The sequence below is a fragment of the Zalophus californianus genome, chromosome 6 (genome assembly GCF_009762305.2).
Source record: "Zalophus californianus isolate mZalCal1 chromosome 6, mZalCal1.pri.v2, whole genome shotgun sequence".
Taxonomy (NCBI): Eukaryota; Metazoa; Chordata; class Mammalia; order Carnivora; family Otariidae; genus Zalophus; species Zalophus californianus.
In genome coordinates this window covers 23,933,139-23,949,382 of record NC_045600.1, presented here as the reverse complement: position 1 = coordinate 23,949,382, position 16,244 = coordinate 23,933,139, and the positions used below count along the sequence as shown (strand labels likewise).

The following is a 16,244-nucleotide window of genomic DNA, read 5'->3' as shown; positions in this document are numbered from 1 at the left end:
CATTATTTACAATAACCAAATTAGGAAAGCAGGTAATAGTATTACCTGTCCTTTATAAATGAGAACACTGAGGTTCAGAGGGATTAAGTAATTGCCATAGGTTGCATAGCTCCTATGTAGTGGATCTAGGATAAGAATCCAGTGCTGTCTAACACCAGAGTCTAGCTCTTAACCAAATCCTAGAACACTAGAACCTGGGGGCAAGGATGCCCCTTGAAATTTACTGGAGAGAGGCTTAGGACAAATGATGAGCAGCCCTATTTCATGCAGGGTGGGGGGGTAAATGCAAGGATTGTGTCCCTTGCATGGGTATTTACTGATGGTAGGACCTCTGTTATGCCAAAGTTATGAGACCAAGTCCCAAGTTAGTACGAATGAAAAGGCAACTCTGTTCAAGAAGGGTTTATATAAATGACAGTTCCTTTGTGGCTTTTTGAGGGGAAAGTAGGAGATTTTAGGGATATTCCCTTAGATGTTGAAGTTGGTGTGGTACAGTGGTTTTGAACCTGTGCTCTCTAGGACTTTAGGGTTTTTTATGATGAAATCTTGAGGACCATTGTCCAAGTAAAGGTGGAGTCCTGGAGGCAAGATTTTACCTTCTACTTCTACAGAGTAGCTCTGCTTCTGTCATATTTGGTTTGGTATACTGTCATATTTTGGTTTGGTATACTGTTTCTTTCTTTCTTTCTTTCTTTTTTTTTTAGAAGAAATAAGGGCTTTGGTGGCCTAAGATAGGAAAGTTCCTGCTCTCATGGAAATATCTCAAAAGTTCCCATACCTGGGCCCTAGTGCCATTTCTGCTACTGCCCAGTTGTATGATCTTAGAATCTTGCTTGACTGTCCCTGAAGTCCTTCCTTCCTCACCTACAGAATGAGGGGTTTGAACTGGGTCTCTATGATCTTTTCCAGCTATGATATTCTTTCTCTCTGGGTGGGTATGTGGTAGGGTGAGTGGTTGTGTCTGTTACACTGTCAGGGTAGAGTTCTAGAGCCAGTCTGCCAATTGTCTGATCCACAAGTCTCGCCTTTGAATTCTCCAAACTTTCACCCTGCTTCCTCCCCTTAATCCAGTCAACAAACATTCGTCTATAGCTTACTCTGTGCCAGGCACCATACCCACCTTCAAAGCTCCTCAGTTGCTAATACTTGCCCTGGTCAGGGAGAGTCCCAAGATTGCCCCCTTGCTGTGTCTTCTCCTGCTGCCCCAAGCCTTCCTTTCTTCTCTTTCTGCCTCATGTGTTTATGCCTCCCTGCAGGACAGAGTATGAGGGTTGGAACAATTTATACCCTGTAGAAGTGGGGGCAGTGGTCAGTGGGAACCTGGGGGTAGTGGTCAGTGGGAACCTGGGGGTGTTGCAACAGGTGGGCTCATTGAGTCATTGTGTACTGCCCGGCCACCAACGGGGCTTAGATCCCCGTCCTCTGGCCACCTCTCTCTCTCAGGCGGTGACTCCTTGAGTAAAGGTAGGAGCTAAGGTCTGGTTGTTTGGTGATGGTACCTGTACCTCCTCTTCTAAGTTCTTTGGGAACAGGTAGGCTGGGAAGATGTGGAGGTACAGTTCTCCCACAAAGTATGGAAGGAGAGAAGACTGAAGAGTACTAACCAGTACCCCAAAGCTATTTTATTTTTTTATTATTCCCCTCCCCCGCCTCCCCAAAGCTAGTTTAGATAGAGGAGGCACTCAAGTAGAGGCCTGGGGTGGGAAGAAGGAATACAACATGAGAAGGTTTGGGGAAGGGCATTCTGGACAGTGGGAATAGCAAAAGCAAAGGCTCTGAGGTTGAATTGTAGTTAGTGATTTCTGAAAACACCAAGGGGGTGGCATGTCTGGGGCCCAGTGAGAAGTAGTGAATGAGCTTGGAGAGATAGCTGGGGGGCAGACCAAGTAAGATCTTATGGAAGACAAGGAGGACTTATCTTTTTAAATTTTTTTTATTTGTGTGTAGTTGATACACAGTGCTACTTTATGTTACAAATGTTGTACACATTTCAGGTGTACAACGTAGTGATTCGACAAGTTTAAACATTATGCTATGCTCACCACAAGTGTAGTCACCATCTGTCACCATACAACACTGTTACGATATCATCGACTATATTGACAGGGAAGACTTTGGATTTTATTCTGAGTATGTAGACAAATCATTGGAGAGTTTTGAATGAGGGTGTGATGGCTTCTATTTTAAAGGTCACTCTGACTGCTGTGCAGAAGATATCCCATAAGAGGCAAGGATGAGGCAGGGCTACCATGTAGGAGGCTGGTACAGGGTCTAGGAGAGACACATACTGGTAGAGCTGAATTGATCAGTGTAGCCAAAGCTCTCCCCTATGAGGTCTTGGGTCACTGGGCCAAGCCTGGAATTTTCTGCCAAAGAGCCAGGGACCCTAAGGGTGGGGAAGGGGATGTGGTAGATTAGATGGGGCCGTGGCATGATCTTGTAGCCAGACCTAGATCTCCTCCTTATGAACTGCATGACTTTGGAAAAATTATTTAATCTCTTGGAGATCTCAGTTCACTCATCTATAAAACAGGGATAATAATAGGTACTTCAGTTTCTTCAGGAATTAAATGATTTCAGGTGTAACGTACTGAGAGTATGCCTCGCACAATATAAGTGTGATAGGAGTACTACTGGTGTAAGATGCATGTGAAGCTAAAACTGTGGAACAGCCTTACCAGTAGCTTTCCAAAATCATGGGAGCACCCAATGGCAATTGTCCTTGGTCCTGGACACACTGATCAGCTCTGTCCCCTTCTCAGAGGCTGCCCTTAGCCTGCCCCAGACTCCCAGGCTTGGCCCTCACCCACATTATAGCCCTTTCTAGAGATGGCATTCCTGGGCATGTCCCTGTCCCTGCTTCCTTCACTCACATTTCCTACCCTCAACCATTGCATGCCACTGGAAGAAGCATGCTCTGCACCTCACACCTCTGAGGTGAACCCCACAGATGGGGCTGTGCCCCACATTTGCCCCATGGTGAAGCTGGGGGCTGTCTGGTCTGAGTCTGAACAGTTCTAGTCTGTCCGGAGCCTCTGCATATCCCCCTGCCAGATCCGGCACTACTTGCTTTGTTAATGGAGAATTTGTCAAGTAAAGGGAATAATTAGCACAGTGGGGGCCTTACTGTGCCCTGGAAAGAGAACAGAGAGAGCCATCCCAGCAGCCCCAGACGTGATTGCTGGGCAGGCTTATTTTCTCTTGTCTGCATCTCTCCCCATCTCTTGCATGTGTTTGATTTTTTTTCCCCTTTGTATAGAGAGAGTTGGCTAGGAGAAAAGACCCATAAATTGCACTCTTGCTGGGCTGGTGCTGTGAAAGCTGGATCAGATTGTCTTCTTGGACTGAATAATTTCCCTCTTCCCCTACCTCCTTTAGGGGGGCAGATCGTCTAAACATCTAGTTGATTTTCCCCCTCCCTTTCTCCTGCTCTATTCCTCCCCACCTCTAACCCTCCCCTCCCTCCTTCTCCCTGTACCCTCATGTAAAGAACTCACTGACTCTCAATTGAATCCTTTTTAATGGTCCCAAGAGGCGAGGATCTTGAAGGGTGATTATCTCCATTATACATTATTAACTCTCCCCACAGCCAGATGGCTTCCCAACCCATGGCTTAGAATTCTGGGCTGGGGAGGCCCGCTGGCTGGGAGAGGAGAGGATGGGAGAAGGGAGGAGTCTGAATTGTGAATGACCACAGCTTCTTGGGTTCCTGGCTGCACCTGGGATGCTGGGGAAGCTGTTGGCACCTTGCAAGGCCTGAGTCCTGCCGTCTGTGGGCAAGAGTTTGTTGTTGCATTTTGCCCGTGAGACAACGCAGGGGTCTCTTGGGGATGGAGTAGAGGTGGTAGACAGGGGCAGAGATTAAAGCCATGTATTGCTTTTGATATGAACCTTAGAGACTTGTCAAGGCATGGTAAGAAGACATGATTATTACCTTATACTATGTAGTCCTTTACCTCCTCTGATGTTCACAACATCCTGGAAGGTATATTCATTGTTGTCTCTAATTTACAAGAGAAGAACTAAAAATTGGATAGATAATAGTTTTCCAAAAGGTCATTTGGCCGATAGTTAGTGGAAAGACGGAGCCTGGTTCTGACCCCCCAGTCCAGGGTCTCCCCCCACCCCCACCAGACTTCTTCCCAGTTGCCTATGCTCTACTTCTCCTTCAAATTTCCATTAAGTTCTCCTTCTCTGAGAAGTCTTCACTGACTTCACCAGGCCAGTCACCTCCTGTTCTTCTGGACTCTATTGCACTACATGCACACCTGTCGAGTACTGGACAACAACTCCAAAGACTGTCTAGCCTCTTCTAGAATATCTCCAATGACACAGAAGCCCACTTCATCTTGAGGTGGTCTCTGTATAAGATAAAGATTCGAATACTCTTGCTCAACTTTATTCACTAGGTGGAATCCTATCTTTGAGGGCCATAGAGAACCTGTGGGATCTCTCTTCCAATGTAGGAACACTTCAGACCCCTGAAGGTGCTGCTCATGCTACTGCTGAGTTGTCCCCATAAGCCCAAACACTGTGGTTCCTCCAAAGGTTTCTCATTTGAAGAGGCTCAGGTATGACTCTTAACGTTGTCTCTGTCATTGGGATGAATTTTAAAAGATGTCCATCTACCCAGCTTACTCTCTCTCAGCAGGCCAGGTGAGAGGTGCCAGCACCAGCCCTGCTGCTAGGATGAAGTATGAACATCAAGGACCACAGTAACCCAGCAGCTGCGGTGGTGGCTAACATTTACTTGGTACTTATCCATGCTGAGCACTGTTCTAAGGGCTTTACCTTACAGTAGGTGCCTTACTATGGCAACTCATTATTATCATCAGCATTTTAGAGGTGAGGCAACTGAGGCACATAGAGTGCAAGTGACTTGCTCAGGGTCACATAGGCAGCAAGTAGTGAGTCTGGGATTTGAACCCAGGAAGTCTGACTCCAGAGCCCATGCTTTTGACTTTTGTGAAAGGGGCATTTACCCTAGCGCCAGTGTTCTATTTGGACCCTAGAGATGGGCCACTGCCATTTTGAGCCCATACTTGATAGAGCCTGCCTCTCAGCTTTGATCTACCTCCTTATATGATTTAGGCTCATGTCTTTCCTTTCCACTAGCATGTAAGTGCCTTGCAGGATTTGAGTTATTATTATTATTTTTTAAATCTTTCTCTCTATATCATGGGTGCTCTATGGCTAAAAAAAAAGTTAACAAAAAAGCTTCCTTTCAATTTACTACCTACCAGCTTACCTACACTTCTCTCAAAAAGTGGGGCTCATAATAAAAATCTAATGATCAAATTGACACAAATGATCATCTCCCTTTTCCTGTAAGTTATATTTTAATTCATGTAATCTAAAATTGCATTTGGTTATCTGGCATTCACAGAACACATGCTCTCTCTCTCTCTCTCGTCTCATCTTGTCTACTTGATTCCTCAGTTCTAGTTTTCAGTTACAAATTATACCTTCCGTGTTTATGGGTGGTTTATTTTGGAGGATCAAGCTGTATAGCTTTCCATTTATCTCCATCAAAGTTCGTCCTACTAGACGTAGGCTGTTTAAGCCTACGTGACCTCATGAGATCCCACAGCGTCATTTGGGATGCTCACTGACTGTTAGTGTCAGGTCACCCCCAAACATGACCAGTCCCACCCAAGCTCTTAATGAATATGAGGAATAGGGCAAGGCCTGCTCTCACACCAGAAGCTGCTCAACTTCTTTGGATGCTGTTGTTTTGCCAGTGACACATCCTCTTGGTTCTGTCCACCTTATAGTCCTCATAGCACGAGAAACTTTTCAAAAAGATTGTCTGAAGTCCATATGTATTATAACTCCTGTGTGTCTTTACTATAAAGGATTAGTATTCTTGACAGAAAAGGAATTTAGGTTAGTCTGACATGACTACCTCCTAGTTTTTATGGAAAATTGTTTTTAAAAAAGGTATTATAGTTCAAAGCTTTAAAAAATCCTCTTCTCTCCACATCCCTGTCCTTTTTTCAGCACAATGTAAGGTTCAAACACCCTTCCCTAAAGGTCCATTTGATAGACTGGAGTTGAGGTCTTTGGAGGCCTTCCTTATCTCCCTTCCCTTTGCAGGAGGGGTAAGGCCAGCAAACAGAGGATAGGGTAAGCTTGGTGGCCAAGGCACCTTTAAGACTAGATGCAGCTCAGCAGATTTCAGGGGAAGAAGAAAGAATAGGAAGGGTGGTATTCTTGGACATGAATAAGTCGTGAAAGAGGGAGCTGAGGTACAGCATGGACTGGGAGGAGAGAAGGAGAGTGGGCTCCCTGTTGGAAGACCTGGTGGCTGTTTGCCCGTATTTTCCCAGATAAGGGATTGGCTTTGACTTGGAGAATAATATATGTATAGAAAAGTACATACATCATGCTCAACCAGTGCATTTTTACAAACTGAACCCAATGTGCAACATCACCCAGATCCAGAAATAGAACTCCTTTACCCTTTTGCCTTCTGCTAGTCATCAACTTCCCCAAGGGTAACCACTATTCTGGCATTTCACAGCATAGAGTAAATTTGCCTCTTTTTGTACCTTATATAAATGGAACACATTCGGTGTGTACCCTGCTGTGAGATTCAGCCATACTGCGCTCTGGAGACCAACACCAGTCATCTCGCTGCCCAGTAGCATTTTGCATGACTAGACTACAGTGGATTTATCCAGTCTCCTGCAGATGGGCATTTGGTTATTTTCTAGGTTTTGGCCATTGTGAATAGCATTGTTATAGACATGGTCCTGCATTTCTTTGGTTGGACGTATATAAGCATCTCTGTTGATGTATATCTAGGAAGGGAGTTGTAGAGTTATGGGGTAAAAATACTCAGCTTTAGTAGCTACTGTCACACAATTTGCCAGAAGTAGTTGTATCTCTATACTTTTAAAAATTTAATAAAATTCACAACTACTCTATGAGATAGGTATTATCATTCCATTTTTTTGGATGAACAAACAGAGGCTCAGAAAGCTGCCCCAGGCAAAATAGATGTACTAATGAGTCTGAGTTTAAATCTAGCTCTGCCTGATGTCAAGGCCCATGCTGTACATAGTTACCCTGAACTGCTTTCATGTCTTGGAGAGAATTCCTGCCTTTACCTCCCTCAGTGCCCGCTGTAGAGTCTTTACTGTTGCATTAAGGTCGAGAGGACTGAGCATTTGAGGCTGCCCTAATTGTGTAGTATCAGGCAGGGCACAGTTGACTTAATCTTAGTGATTCTCTGAGGCTGTGGTACAAGAGCAAGCCTGCATTTCCCTCCAAAGCACCTAGGGGTAGGGCATGCCCACATCCTATGCCTTCACCCAAAGACATGGACAAGCGGGTGTGTGGAGCGTTGGTGGTAGGGGTGAGCCATCTGACATGTGCTTCAGATCCCAGGGAATCCTGACAAGTACGGGTGGCCATATGAAATGAAAGTTCTTATCAATATGTTAATGACAGTGTGTTTGAAGGTCTAGTAGCCCAATTCAAACTAGCTTAAGCAAAAAAAAAAAAAAAAAAAGTGTGGTTCATATAACGGAAACCCCAGGATCTACTGGACACTGGGCTTCAGGCCTGTTTGCATCTAGGTGCTAAAACATCACTAGAAGTCTGTCTTTAGCCAACTCTTGGCTCTGCTTTTTCCTTTGTTGTCTTTATTCTTACACAAGGTCATTTTGGTTTCTCTCATCAACTCTGGGCCTCATTCTAATAGTTTGACAGCAAGGTGAGAAGAGAGGACCTTTCTCTCAATAATTCCAGCAAAAGTCCCAGGGTTAACTCTCATTTGACTCTGTTTGGGTGACAGGCTGATCCCTAAACTAATCACTGTGGCAGGAGATTGGAATGTCCTAATTGGCTATGTTGCGTTGCAGGATCTGGGATTGGGATAAACCCCACTTGAATGACCAGGACTGAGATTGGTGGTGAAAGTCATTTTAGCTTCAAAGTGGAGCGAGGGGTGTGGTAAAGGGGGAGGCGAGTAAAACTAACAGAGAGCCATTATACAGATTTTCTGGTTCTGGTGAAGGGAATAATAGGGAAGCTAACAAGGATTTCTAAAGGGAAAAATGGCAAGCACAACCTGGGGACTGTGGCATACTGGCAAGGGCTGGGCATGGAGACAGTAGTCATCATGCCTTCACATACCCATCCTGGTTCTAGACATAGGGCCCACTTTCTCCTGAGTCTGTCTCAAGAGAGTGGAGGAACTGGAGAGAGCAGGTAGAAGGGCCAATGGCAGCCAGCTCTTCCAAGCCAGGCCTATGGCAAAGAGACTGCATGTCAGAGTTGCGAGAGGGGCCCCCCTGCCTCCTAAGCAGCCGGATTGTGAGACATTTGCAAAGATGTTAACCCCACATAAAAAGTGTGCCATTTGATAATTATGTAAATTAGCTGGCAATTAGATAATGTCACTCACTTTCCTGCTAGATTCCCACATAACAGATGAGCATTTGCGCTTCTGCACCAGCCCAGGCCCTCCGTGTAGGCTCTGGGGCAAACCACCCGTACACCTACAGCTGCCTGGGCCATCCTATGGCTCAAGAGAGGGTGGAAGCTGGCTGACTGGGTGGAGAGGGCTCTCTGCTCCCATTTTCCCATTTCTTGAGCCTTGTGTAGCTCTGCTAGAAGGCTAGAGAAGGCTAGAGAATAAATGCTGGGGCAGTTGGCTCGAGGCCTGTGCTATTCAATGTAAGGTCATCTTTAGCTTTTGGCCCTACTGGCAGTTTCTCAGAGGTCATGGGAATGTCCACAATCCAAGAAAGCAATGGAAGGGCAGACCATAGGGTGTCAGGTCTACATAAACCCAATTCTGATGTTACCAGTCCTGAAATCAGATGCTGCCTGGCACCTGCAGGAAAGAAAACTTGGTTTTCCTCAGCCAGCCTTTTTGATCCCCACTGATGCAGGCAGGAGAACATTGGTATCTCCAGTGCTGGTCTGGGCTGGAGGGAAAGACTGTGAGACACTCAGCAGGCAGGATGGAGCCGACACCCCAGAACAGGCTGGGAAAATTCCCATGATCCTCCTTAGAGGGGAGTGTTCCTGGGATGCTTAGTTCTTCATTCATAGGTTTCTTCAGATCACTAGGCTTGTGCAGCTTTGCCTTTTTGGGTCATCTGAGGTTGGCACCCAGAGAAGTGTGGGGGCTCAGGATTGCTGTTGTTGTGTACAGTGGGGTGGTGTGGAGGCCACTGCATGGAGCAGAAGTCAGATGACCCACAGGGATGTTCTTCAGCCTCTGTTTTCTTTCATTCTCTACACGTTTCCTCAGCTCCCACTCCATGCCAAGGTGCTGTGGCAGGCACCTTGGTGAAGCAGACCCTGCCCACAGGGAGCTCCCTGTCAAGCTTCTAGAACCTAGGCTCTTCGTCACTGTGTTTTGTGTCTCTGCAGCATACTTGACCCCACTATTTTTTTGATGCCCTTGAGGGCAAGAATAGTTTCTTACTCTGCTTTGATAGAACAGTGTCTGGAATGAATCAGAGCTCAATAAACATATTGAGTTGAGCAAGTCATTTAATTTATATAGACAAATAAGTGACTTTCAGAGGCTCAGAGGTAAATTGATAGATAGTATAGACCAGTCTGGAAGTTTCAAGCGTTTCCCATGTCCCTGCTCGTCCATAATATTGGGCCCTCCATCTTTATGTCCTTTCCTCCCACAGAAGGCCCCCTTGGCTTTGGCCATCTGAGCCTGGGCCTTGCCTGTCAGTCAGTAGACTCCTTGGTCTAAACTGGCAGGACAGGGAGTGGAGAGGGAAGCCCCCTCAAGAGCTGGAGCAGCCAGGGGAGTGTCACTGAGAAAATTGTCCCCAGCCTCTTGGGCTTACACATCCTGGGCTCCATTATGGCCATGTGATTTTTATATTCTTGGCTCATTAATAATTCCAGGATTGGAGTACCCCCCGCCCTGTAAGAGGCTTATTCCTTCTGCTCACACTTGCCTTGCTCCCCCTTTTCTTGCCCCCCACCCCGACTTCTCTAAATCAAATGCATGTTGTGGGGAGGGGACAGAGAAGCAGCTGTCCTCTGAGCACATTCCCTGAAAGTGTCCCCTTTGATTTTGATTTAAGGAAATACGTGGATGTGGTAGTTGTTGAAAGCAGAAGGAGTCCTGTTTTCAGACCAGGGTTTCCTCTCCCCCTGGGATGTTGCCTTTTGCCTTGGTTGCCATACCTCACCTCATACAATGATCACATTCACAGAGACTGGGTCGTGTCTCATCACCTGACCTCCTGATAATCCACCTCTGGCTTCATGTCTTCTCACTCCAACAGCACCAGCCTGTTTGCTGTTCTTCACACATACCAGCCTGCCCCAGTCTCAAGGCCTTTGTGCTGTTACTTCTGGAACATTCTTCCCATGGCTGATTCTCTCAACTCTTGAGATTTCAAGGTTTTCCTGAAATCTCACTTTCTCAAAGACTCAGATTTGTGGTATTTGACTATTTCCATGCTGTAAATACTCCTAGCATAGTTGATTTCATGCTACCAAAGTGACCTTAACCAAAACTTTCTGAAGTTTTAACAGTTGGTTCTGACAAAGCCCACATGATTTGGCACTTGTACACTGCTGTGTCTGTGACCCATGCCACAGTTTGGGAAACACTGCTCGGATAAAACCTTTTCAAGAAGAAAGGTTTTCCTTACGCTGGATTTAATCAACCTCTTATTGATTTGGTTTGTTTGTTCAGTGGGAATAGATGTTTGTTCCTGGTTAAGGAATATTTTCCTCTTCAAAGCAGGGGTAATAGCTACCTTTGCTAATGTGGTCATCATAAACATAGTGGACGTAATGGTCTAATAAGGGACTATGGTGAATTATCAAATGTGTCAATTAATAAGCAGCAATTTGTGCATCTCTCGGAAATTATATTCATTGCTCTTATTTGAACAGAGAGGTCTCCTTTTGGCTAGGTGGGCCAGAGTCTGCTAGAGTCAACATCTAGATCACCACCCACTCAACTAGGTGTTGGTGCATTTCCAACCAGTATAAAATATATGTAATATGCTCTAGGTTTGTGCTTTTCCTCATTTGTTGTTTATTCTGCAGTTTCTGTAGTTGTTAAAAAAGTACTTGTGGTTTTATATCCTGCCCCTCCTCCACAGACATCCACACACTCATGCATGCACAGACACATAAGGACTCTTCTTCCCATCCCTTTCAATCCAGAAATAAGAAAGTCAAGAATGTGGTATTTATTGATCACCTATTATGGATATAACTTCACGCTAGGATCTTCCCATACATGATCTCATTGTATCCTCTCTCCAACCTTAGAAAGAAACTATTTTCCTCTGCTTTACCAAGGAGGGAATAGAAGCTCAAATAGGTTAAGAAGTTGGCTCAAAGTTGCACATAAGAGAACAAGGATTCAGGCATAGCTTTTCTTTAAGTCTCAAAACACATTTTTTTTCCTATAAGAACTTTTCACCAACATGTATTAAGAGATGAGAGTTGTTTTGCTCACTACTCACTTTCTAATTTTTTTCTGCTGATTTTTATAAATATTTCTTTCAAAAACTTAAAGGTGGGTATCTGTTTTAGGCCGCCTATGCCCAGGCATTGGATTGTCAAATTGAAAAAGAAAAATCTAAAAGGAAATCAGTGTCATTTCATGCCTTTTAATAGGTAAATAGTTAAAATTATGTGTGTATTCGAGTGTATAAAATGTTAGCACTTACCTTAAAAGTAAATTTTATAGATGTGACCCTGTGCTATGGATACCGTAAAAATGCGCTGATATGGCTTTGGGAGTTTTATACTATTTTTGCATATGGGAAAACCACGTGCATCATTAGGCACTGAGCTCAGGGTCCTGCGACAGCTCTGGAAGAACCTGGGCCCTCTTTCCCATTTAAAGCACCAGGTACTATGGGAATCACTAGAGTAGCCTGGCTCCTAGTCAGCCATTCATCAGTATTTGTGAAATAAGGTGCAATGTTTTCCTGACACTGCCCTAATCTTTCTCTTCTTTCTGCCTACCTCCCTTCTCCCTGCAGGTCTTTTTCTGGAGTCCTGAGAGGCAGGTTATGGGCAGGACTGCCTCTGGCCCGCACCATGAAGCCTGAACCTGCTTCGGCTCTGCCCTGGGCCCTGCCCTGCCTGAGCACTCAGCTTTGGGCTTCCCCGCTCCCTGCAGCCCCCTGCTGCTAGGCGGTAAAGCTTCAGGACCGGTTCTTGGCCTGTTTCTGCCTTTCACCTGGCTCACCTCACCACTGCTCACGCCTCCTCCATCACGGCACCCCCACCCCAGCCCTCTCCCCGGCCTCCCTGGCTGGGGCGTTTGGGGGTCTGTTGGGAGGAGTGCATTGCTGAAGCCTTCCACCCACAGTGTACCTTCTCCTCCTCGAAACAAGGCCTCCGGATCCACATGGATAGCTGAGATCTTTTCTCGGAGAAGGACACTTGGCTCCTCACTCTAGACCCCACTTACCCACCTGACTTTCCTCCTCTTCTGCTGCCCTGCCTTCTCCTTCTGCCTCTTTGTCGAATTTCTTGCTCGTGCGCCCATCTGGGGCTGTCTTTTCCACTTTCCTTCTTCCTCACCCTCTGGATATTCGTGTGTGTGCGCCTCCGTCCTCTTGTGTGCTCTCTGTCCCTCTTCCAGGCCCATCCCCCTTTCCCCTGTCCCTTCTGCTGACAAGGGGGGTCATCCCCTGAGGCCTGTTCCCCGCCCGTCGTCGGTTCCCCTGGGATCCGTCCTGGCAGCCACAATGAGCTTCGCCGCAAACTCGGTTTTCTTCACCCTGAAGGTGAGCGTCCTGCTGGGGTCGCTGCTAGGGCTCTGCCTGGGCCTCGAGTTCATGGGCCTCCCCAACCAGTGGGCCCGCTACCTCCGCTGGGATGCCAGCACCCGCAGCGACCTGAGCTTCCAGTTCAAGACCAATGTATCCACGGGGCTGCTCCTTTACCTGGACGACGGTGGCGTCTGTGACTTCCTCTGCCTTTCCCTGGTGGATGGCCGTGTGCAGCTCCGCTTCAGCATGGACTGTGCGGAGACCACGGTGCTGTCCAGCAAGCAGGTGAACGACAGCAGCTGGCACTTCCTCATGGTGAGCCGCGACCACCTGCGCACGGTGCTGGTGCTCGACGGCGAGGGCCAGGCGGCCGAGCTGCAGCCTCAGCGGCCCTACATGGATGTGGTCAGTGACTTGTTCCTTGGCGGAGTCCCCGCGGACATACGACCTTCTGCCCTGACCCTTGATGGAGTACAGGCCATGCCCGGCTTCAGAGGATTAATCCTGGATCTCAAGTATGGCAACTCAGAGCCTCGGCTTCTGGGGAGCCAGGGTGTCCAGTTGGATGCCGAGGGACCCTGCGGTGAGCGTCCCTGCGAAAATGGGGGGATCTGCTTTCTCCTGGATGGCCACCCCACCTGCGACTGTTCCACCACTGGCTATGGAGGCAAGCTCTGCTCGGAAGGTAAGACCTTCTCCCCGAGCCCTCTCTTACTAGAGACCCACCCACTGGAGCGGAGTAAGGGCCAAGACCCTTGACAGAAACCAACACTGCGGTGGAAGGCCATCTTTAGTTATGTGTTAGATAATCCAGTCCCTTTCCCTGAGGAGGGGGTAGAAATCCTTTGATAGCTCTCAACAGGAAACCCAACAGATCTCAGCAAGAAGAGGATCCTGGCTACTCAGTCCTGGGCTCCTTACTCAAAGGGCTAGCTGGAGTAGACTGCAGGACGTGGGCCCCAGCTCAGCTCCTTCCATTGGAGCGCAACTTAGCAGGGTCAGCACAGAGCAAGAAATCCAATAGAAATGGGCAATGTGGCTACCGCTGTCCCTCCTGATCCCTTGAGAGTTGGACCCTTGGGATGGATGGGAAACTCCCCATCATTTCCTCCTTAACCCCCAGGATGAAGAATGCCTGTGCAAAGGAGAATGAGGGTGGATGGAGTGCAGGCCATGCTTGGCCTGCTGTCATCCCAGCCCTTCCCCTGGCTCCTCCTCCCACAGTCTTTGGGGGAGGTGTCTGGAGGGTGGATGAGGCAACTGGGGATGGGCCTACTCAGCACCTTGTTCTAGCAGCAGGATTTTTCATATGAGGTTCTTTCCTGCCCTCCCTTCAGCTCTCCGTGTACTGAGAATGGTACAGGACAACATGGAAACTGACAGGACCCTTGTCCAGTCAAGCACCTGAGGGGGCTGGTAATACTCAGCATAGCCTCGGAGAGGCGCCCCCCCCAAGTTCAATTACAGCTTCCCAGGGAGAGGGAAGGGGGGACTCATGCCCAAAGACTTAGACTGCCTTCACCTCATTCACCGAATTCTGACTGTTTGGGATTACATGTGAGAGGAAGTGGTCTAGCCTCTACTTTGACAAATACTTAAAATCCGGATTCCTGGACTCCGGGACTCACTGAAGGCCTAGCTTCGAGCAGGAGGGAGTGTTGAAGTGATGAAGAATGTGAGAACTGACCACAGGGGTATGTGTGCTGGGAGGCTGGGATGGGGAAGAGGTAAAGAAATTTGATTTTCTCCTATTCTTTTGGAGTCAAGCCCAGGATTCTTCTAGAAATGTGTTGCCATCCCATGCTGGTCTCTCCATGGAAGTGGTGGGATGGTGTAGGGCAGAACAGTGGTTCTCAACCTTGGCAGCAGATATTAGGATCACTTAAGGAGTTTAAAAACTCTCGGCCCACCTTATGGACCAGTTCAATCAGAATTTTGGGGGGCGTAGGATCCAAGCAACTGTATATTTTTAAACTCCCCAGGTGATTCTATTGTGCAGCCAAGATTGAGAAGCAACAGGACAAAGGAGGTCAGTTAAGTGGGGCCAGATGTGTGTCTCAGCACTGACTCCCAGGGTTTCTTCCTTTTGGTGAGGCCCATGCCTTGTGGTTTGTAATTAAAAATAGCATCTGCAGTTCCTGAAACCATCCCACAACAGACCACCCAGCCTAAAGCAGGTTGTAATTGATATGAAATTTAGCTGTAATTATTAAAAATTTTTTTTTAAATCAAAGCCAAGTTTATTTCATAGGTGGTACTTGCTGGAGACTAGGAAACCTTGAGGGGTCTTGTTGGAGGCCCCTTCGTAGGTCATGGAGGGGCTACTGTGGAAGCCCTCCCCAGGTCTCTACGGCTGCTTTCCTGGGCTGGGCTGCACTGGGCATTGCGTCTCCCTTCCTGTGGGTGGGCTGCAGAAGAGGGAGAGTCAAGACATGCATGCCACCTTTTTTTGTTTTTTTTCCCCCACGGAGCCCATTAGAAAAGCGGACAGGGAAGAGGAGCCGAGGCAACCCCAACCCACAAAGCCACTTTGGGAATGTGGTTATTGAAGCACTTCTTAGAAGCAGGTGCCTTCTGGAGCTCACTGCTGTTCCAAAGCTTCTTGGCTTTGGAGAAAGTTCTGCCCGAAGACGCTGACATGATGATCACTTGTTTCCTCCTTCGCCCAAAGGATCTGTTCTGTTCTCAGAACTTGCATTGAAAGCTGGCATTCTTCCTTTCTAGGGACTAGGGTGTTTGCAAGTGTGTTGTTAACTTGCTGATTATCCCTGATTGCATTTTTTGTGTTTAAAAAGAACTCATTTCCTCTGGGCAGGTCTGGATCAGCACTTTTCTGCAGGAAGAATCTCTATGCTGTATATGTGTACAATTTGTCTTCTCTCTCTTTTAGGGTGTGTGTGTGTCTGTGTCTGTGTGTCTGTGTGTGGCTGTGTCTGTGTATGTTTCAGGTCTCTCTCCAGCGGCATTTCTTTAGAGCAGATTGTAGGCAGTCAATTTTTTAATAGCTAAATACAACATGGATATTTTAATAATAGTTCTTTCTGCAGGGTTCCGATCATCTAGTGACTGTGGATTGATACCTCTGTCTGAAGAAGGCAAACACACAGCACAGCTATTTATTCTCCTGATACATAAATAGAGTAAATGAACTCTGTAGTAACAGTAACACTTGGTTGGCTTGGAACAGAGCAGTGCAAAGGTTGAGGTGAGGGTGGATGTTGGGAGAGGTATCAGAATTTACTGTTGATAACTTAGAGCCTGTTGATCCTGGTAATTGTTATCATGTCTAATCAATCACAAAAATGCATCACAGGCTTTTAGAAAAGATCTGTCTCTCCACACATAGTTAATTCTTAGATAGTAGGCAGGGATGGGGCGGGGGGAGGATACTCAACTGTAAAATATTAAGGGGAAAAAATTACAGCAACTGCCAAGTGCAAGTAGATCTTGCACAAAACAAGATAAATGCCTAAATAAATGCCTCCACATTTTCCCAAAGATGATTTG

At 46.9% G+C, this 16,244-nt stretch overlaps 1 protein-coding gene across 20 annotated transcripts in view; it reads left to right on the top strand.

The window, feature by feature from the left end:
* Positions 1 to 16,244, top strand: part of NRXN3 (neurexin 3) — a 1,550,403-nt gene that overhangs the window by 52,251 nt on the left and 1,481,908 nt on the right. For all 20 annotated transcript variants that reach the window (XR_004820137.1, XM_035728036.1, XM_035728032.1 and 17 more), the window contains one exon: positions 12,000 to 13,422. Coding sequence is in view for 19 of the 20 variants with exons in the window: in XM_035728036.1 (XP_035583929.1) it covers positions 12,714 to 13,422 (709 nt within the window). In the remaining variant the exon portion in view is untranslated. The remainder of the gene's footprint in view (positions 1 to 11,999; positions 13,423 to 16,244) is intronic.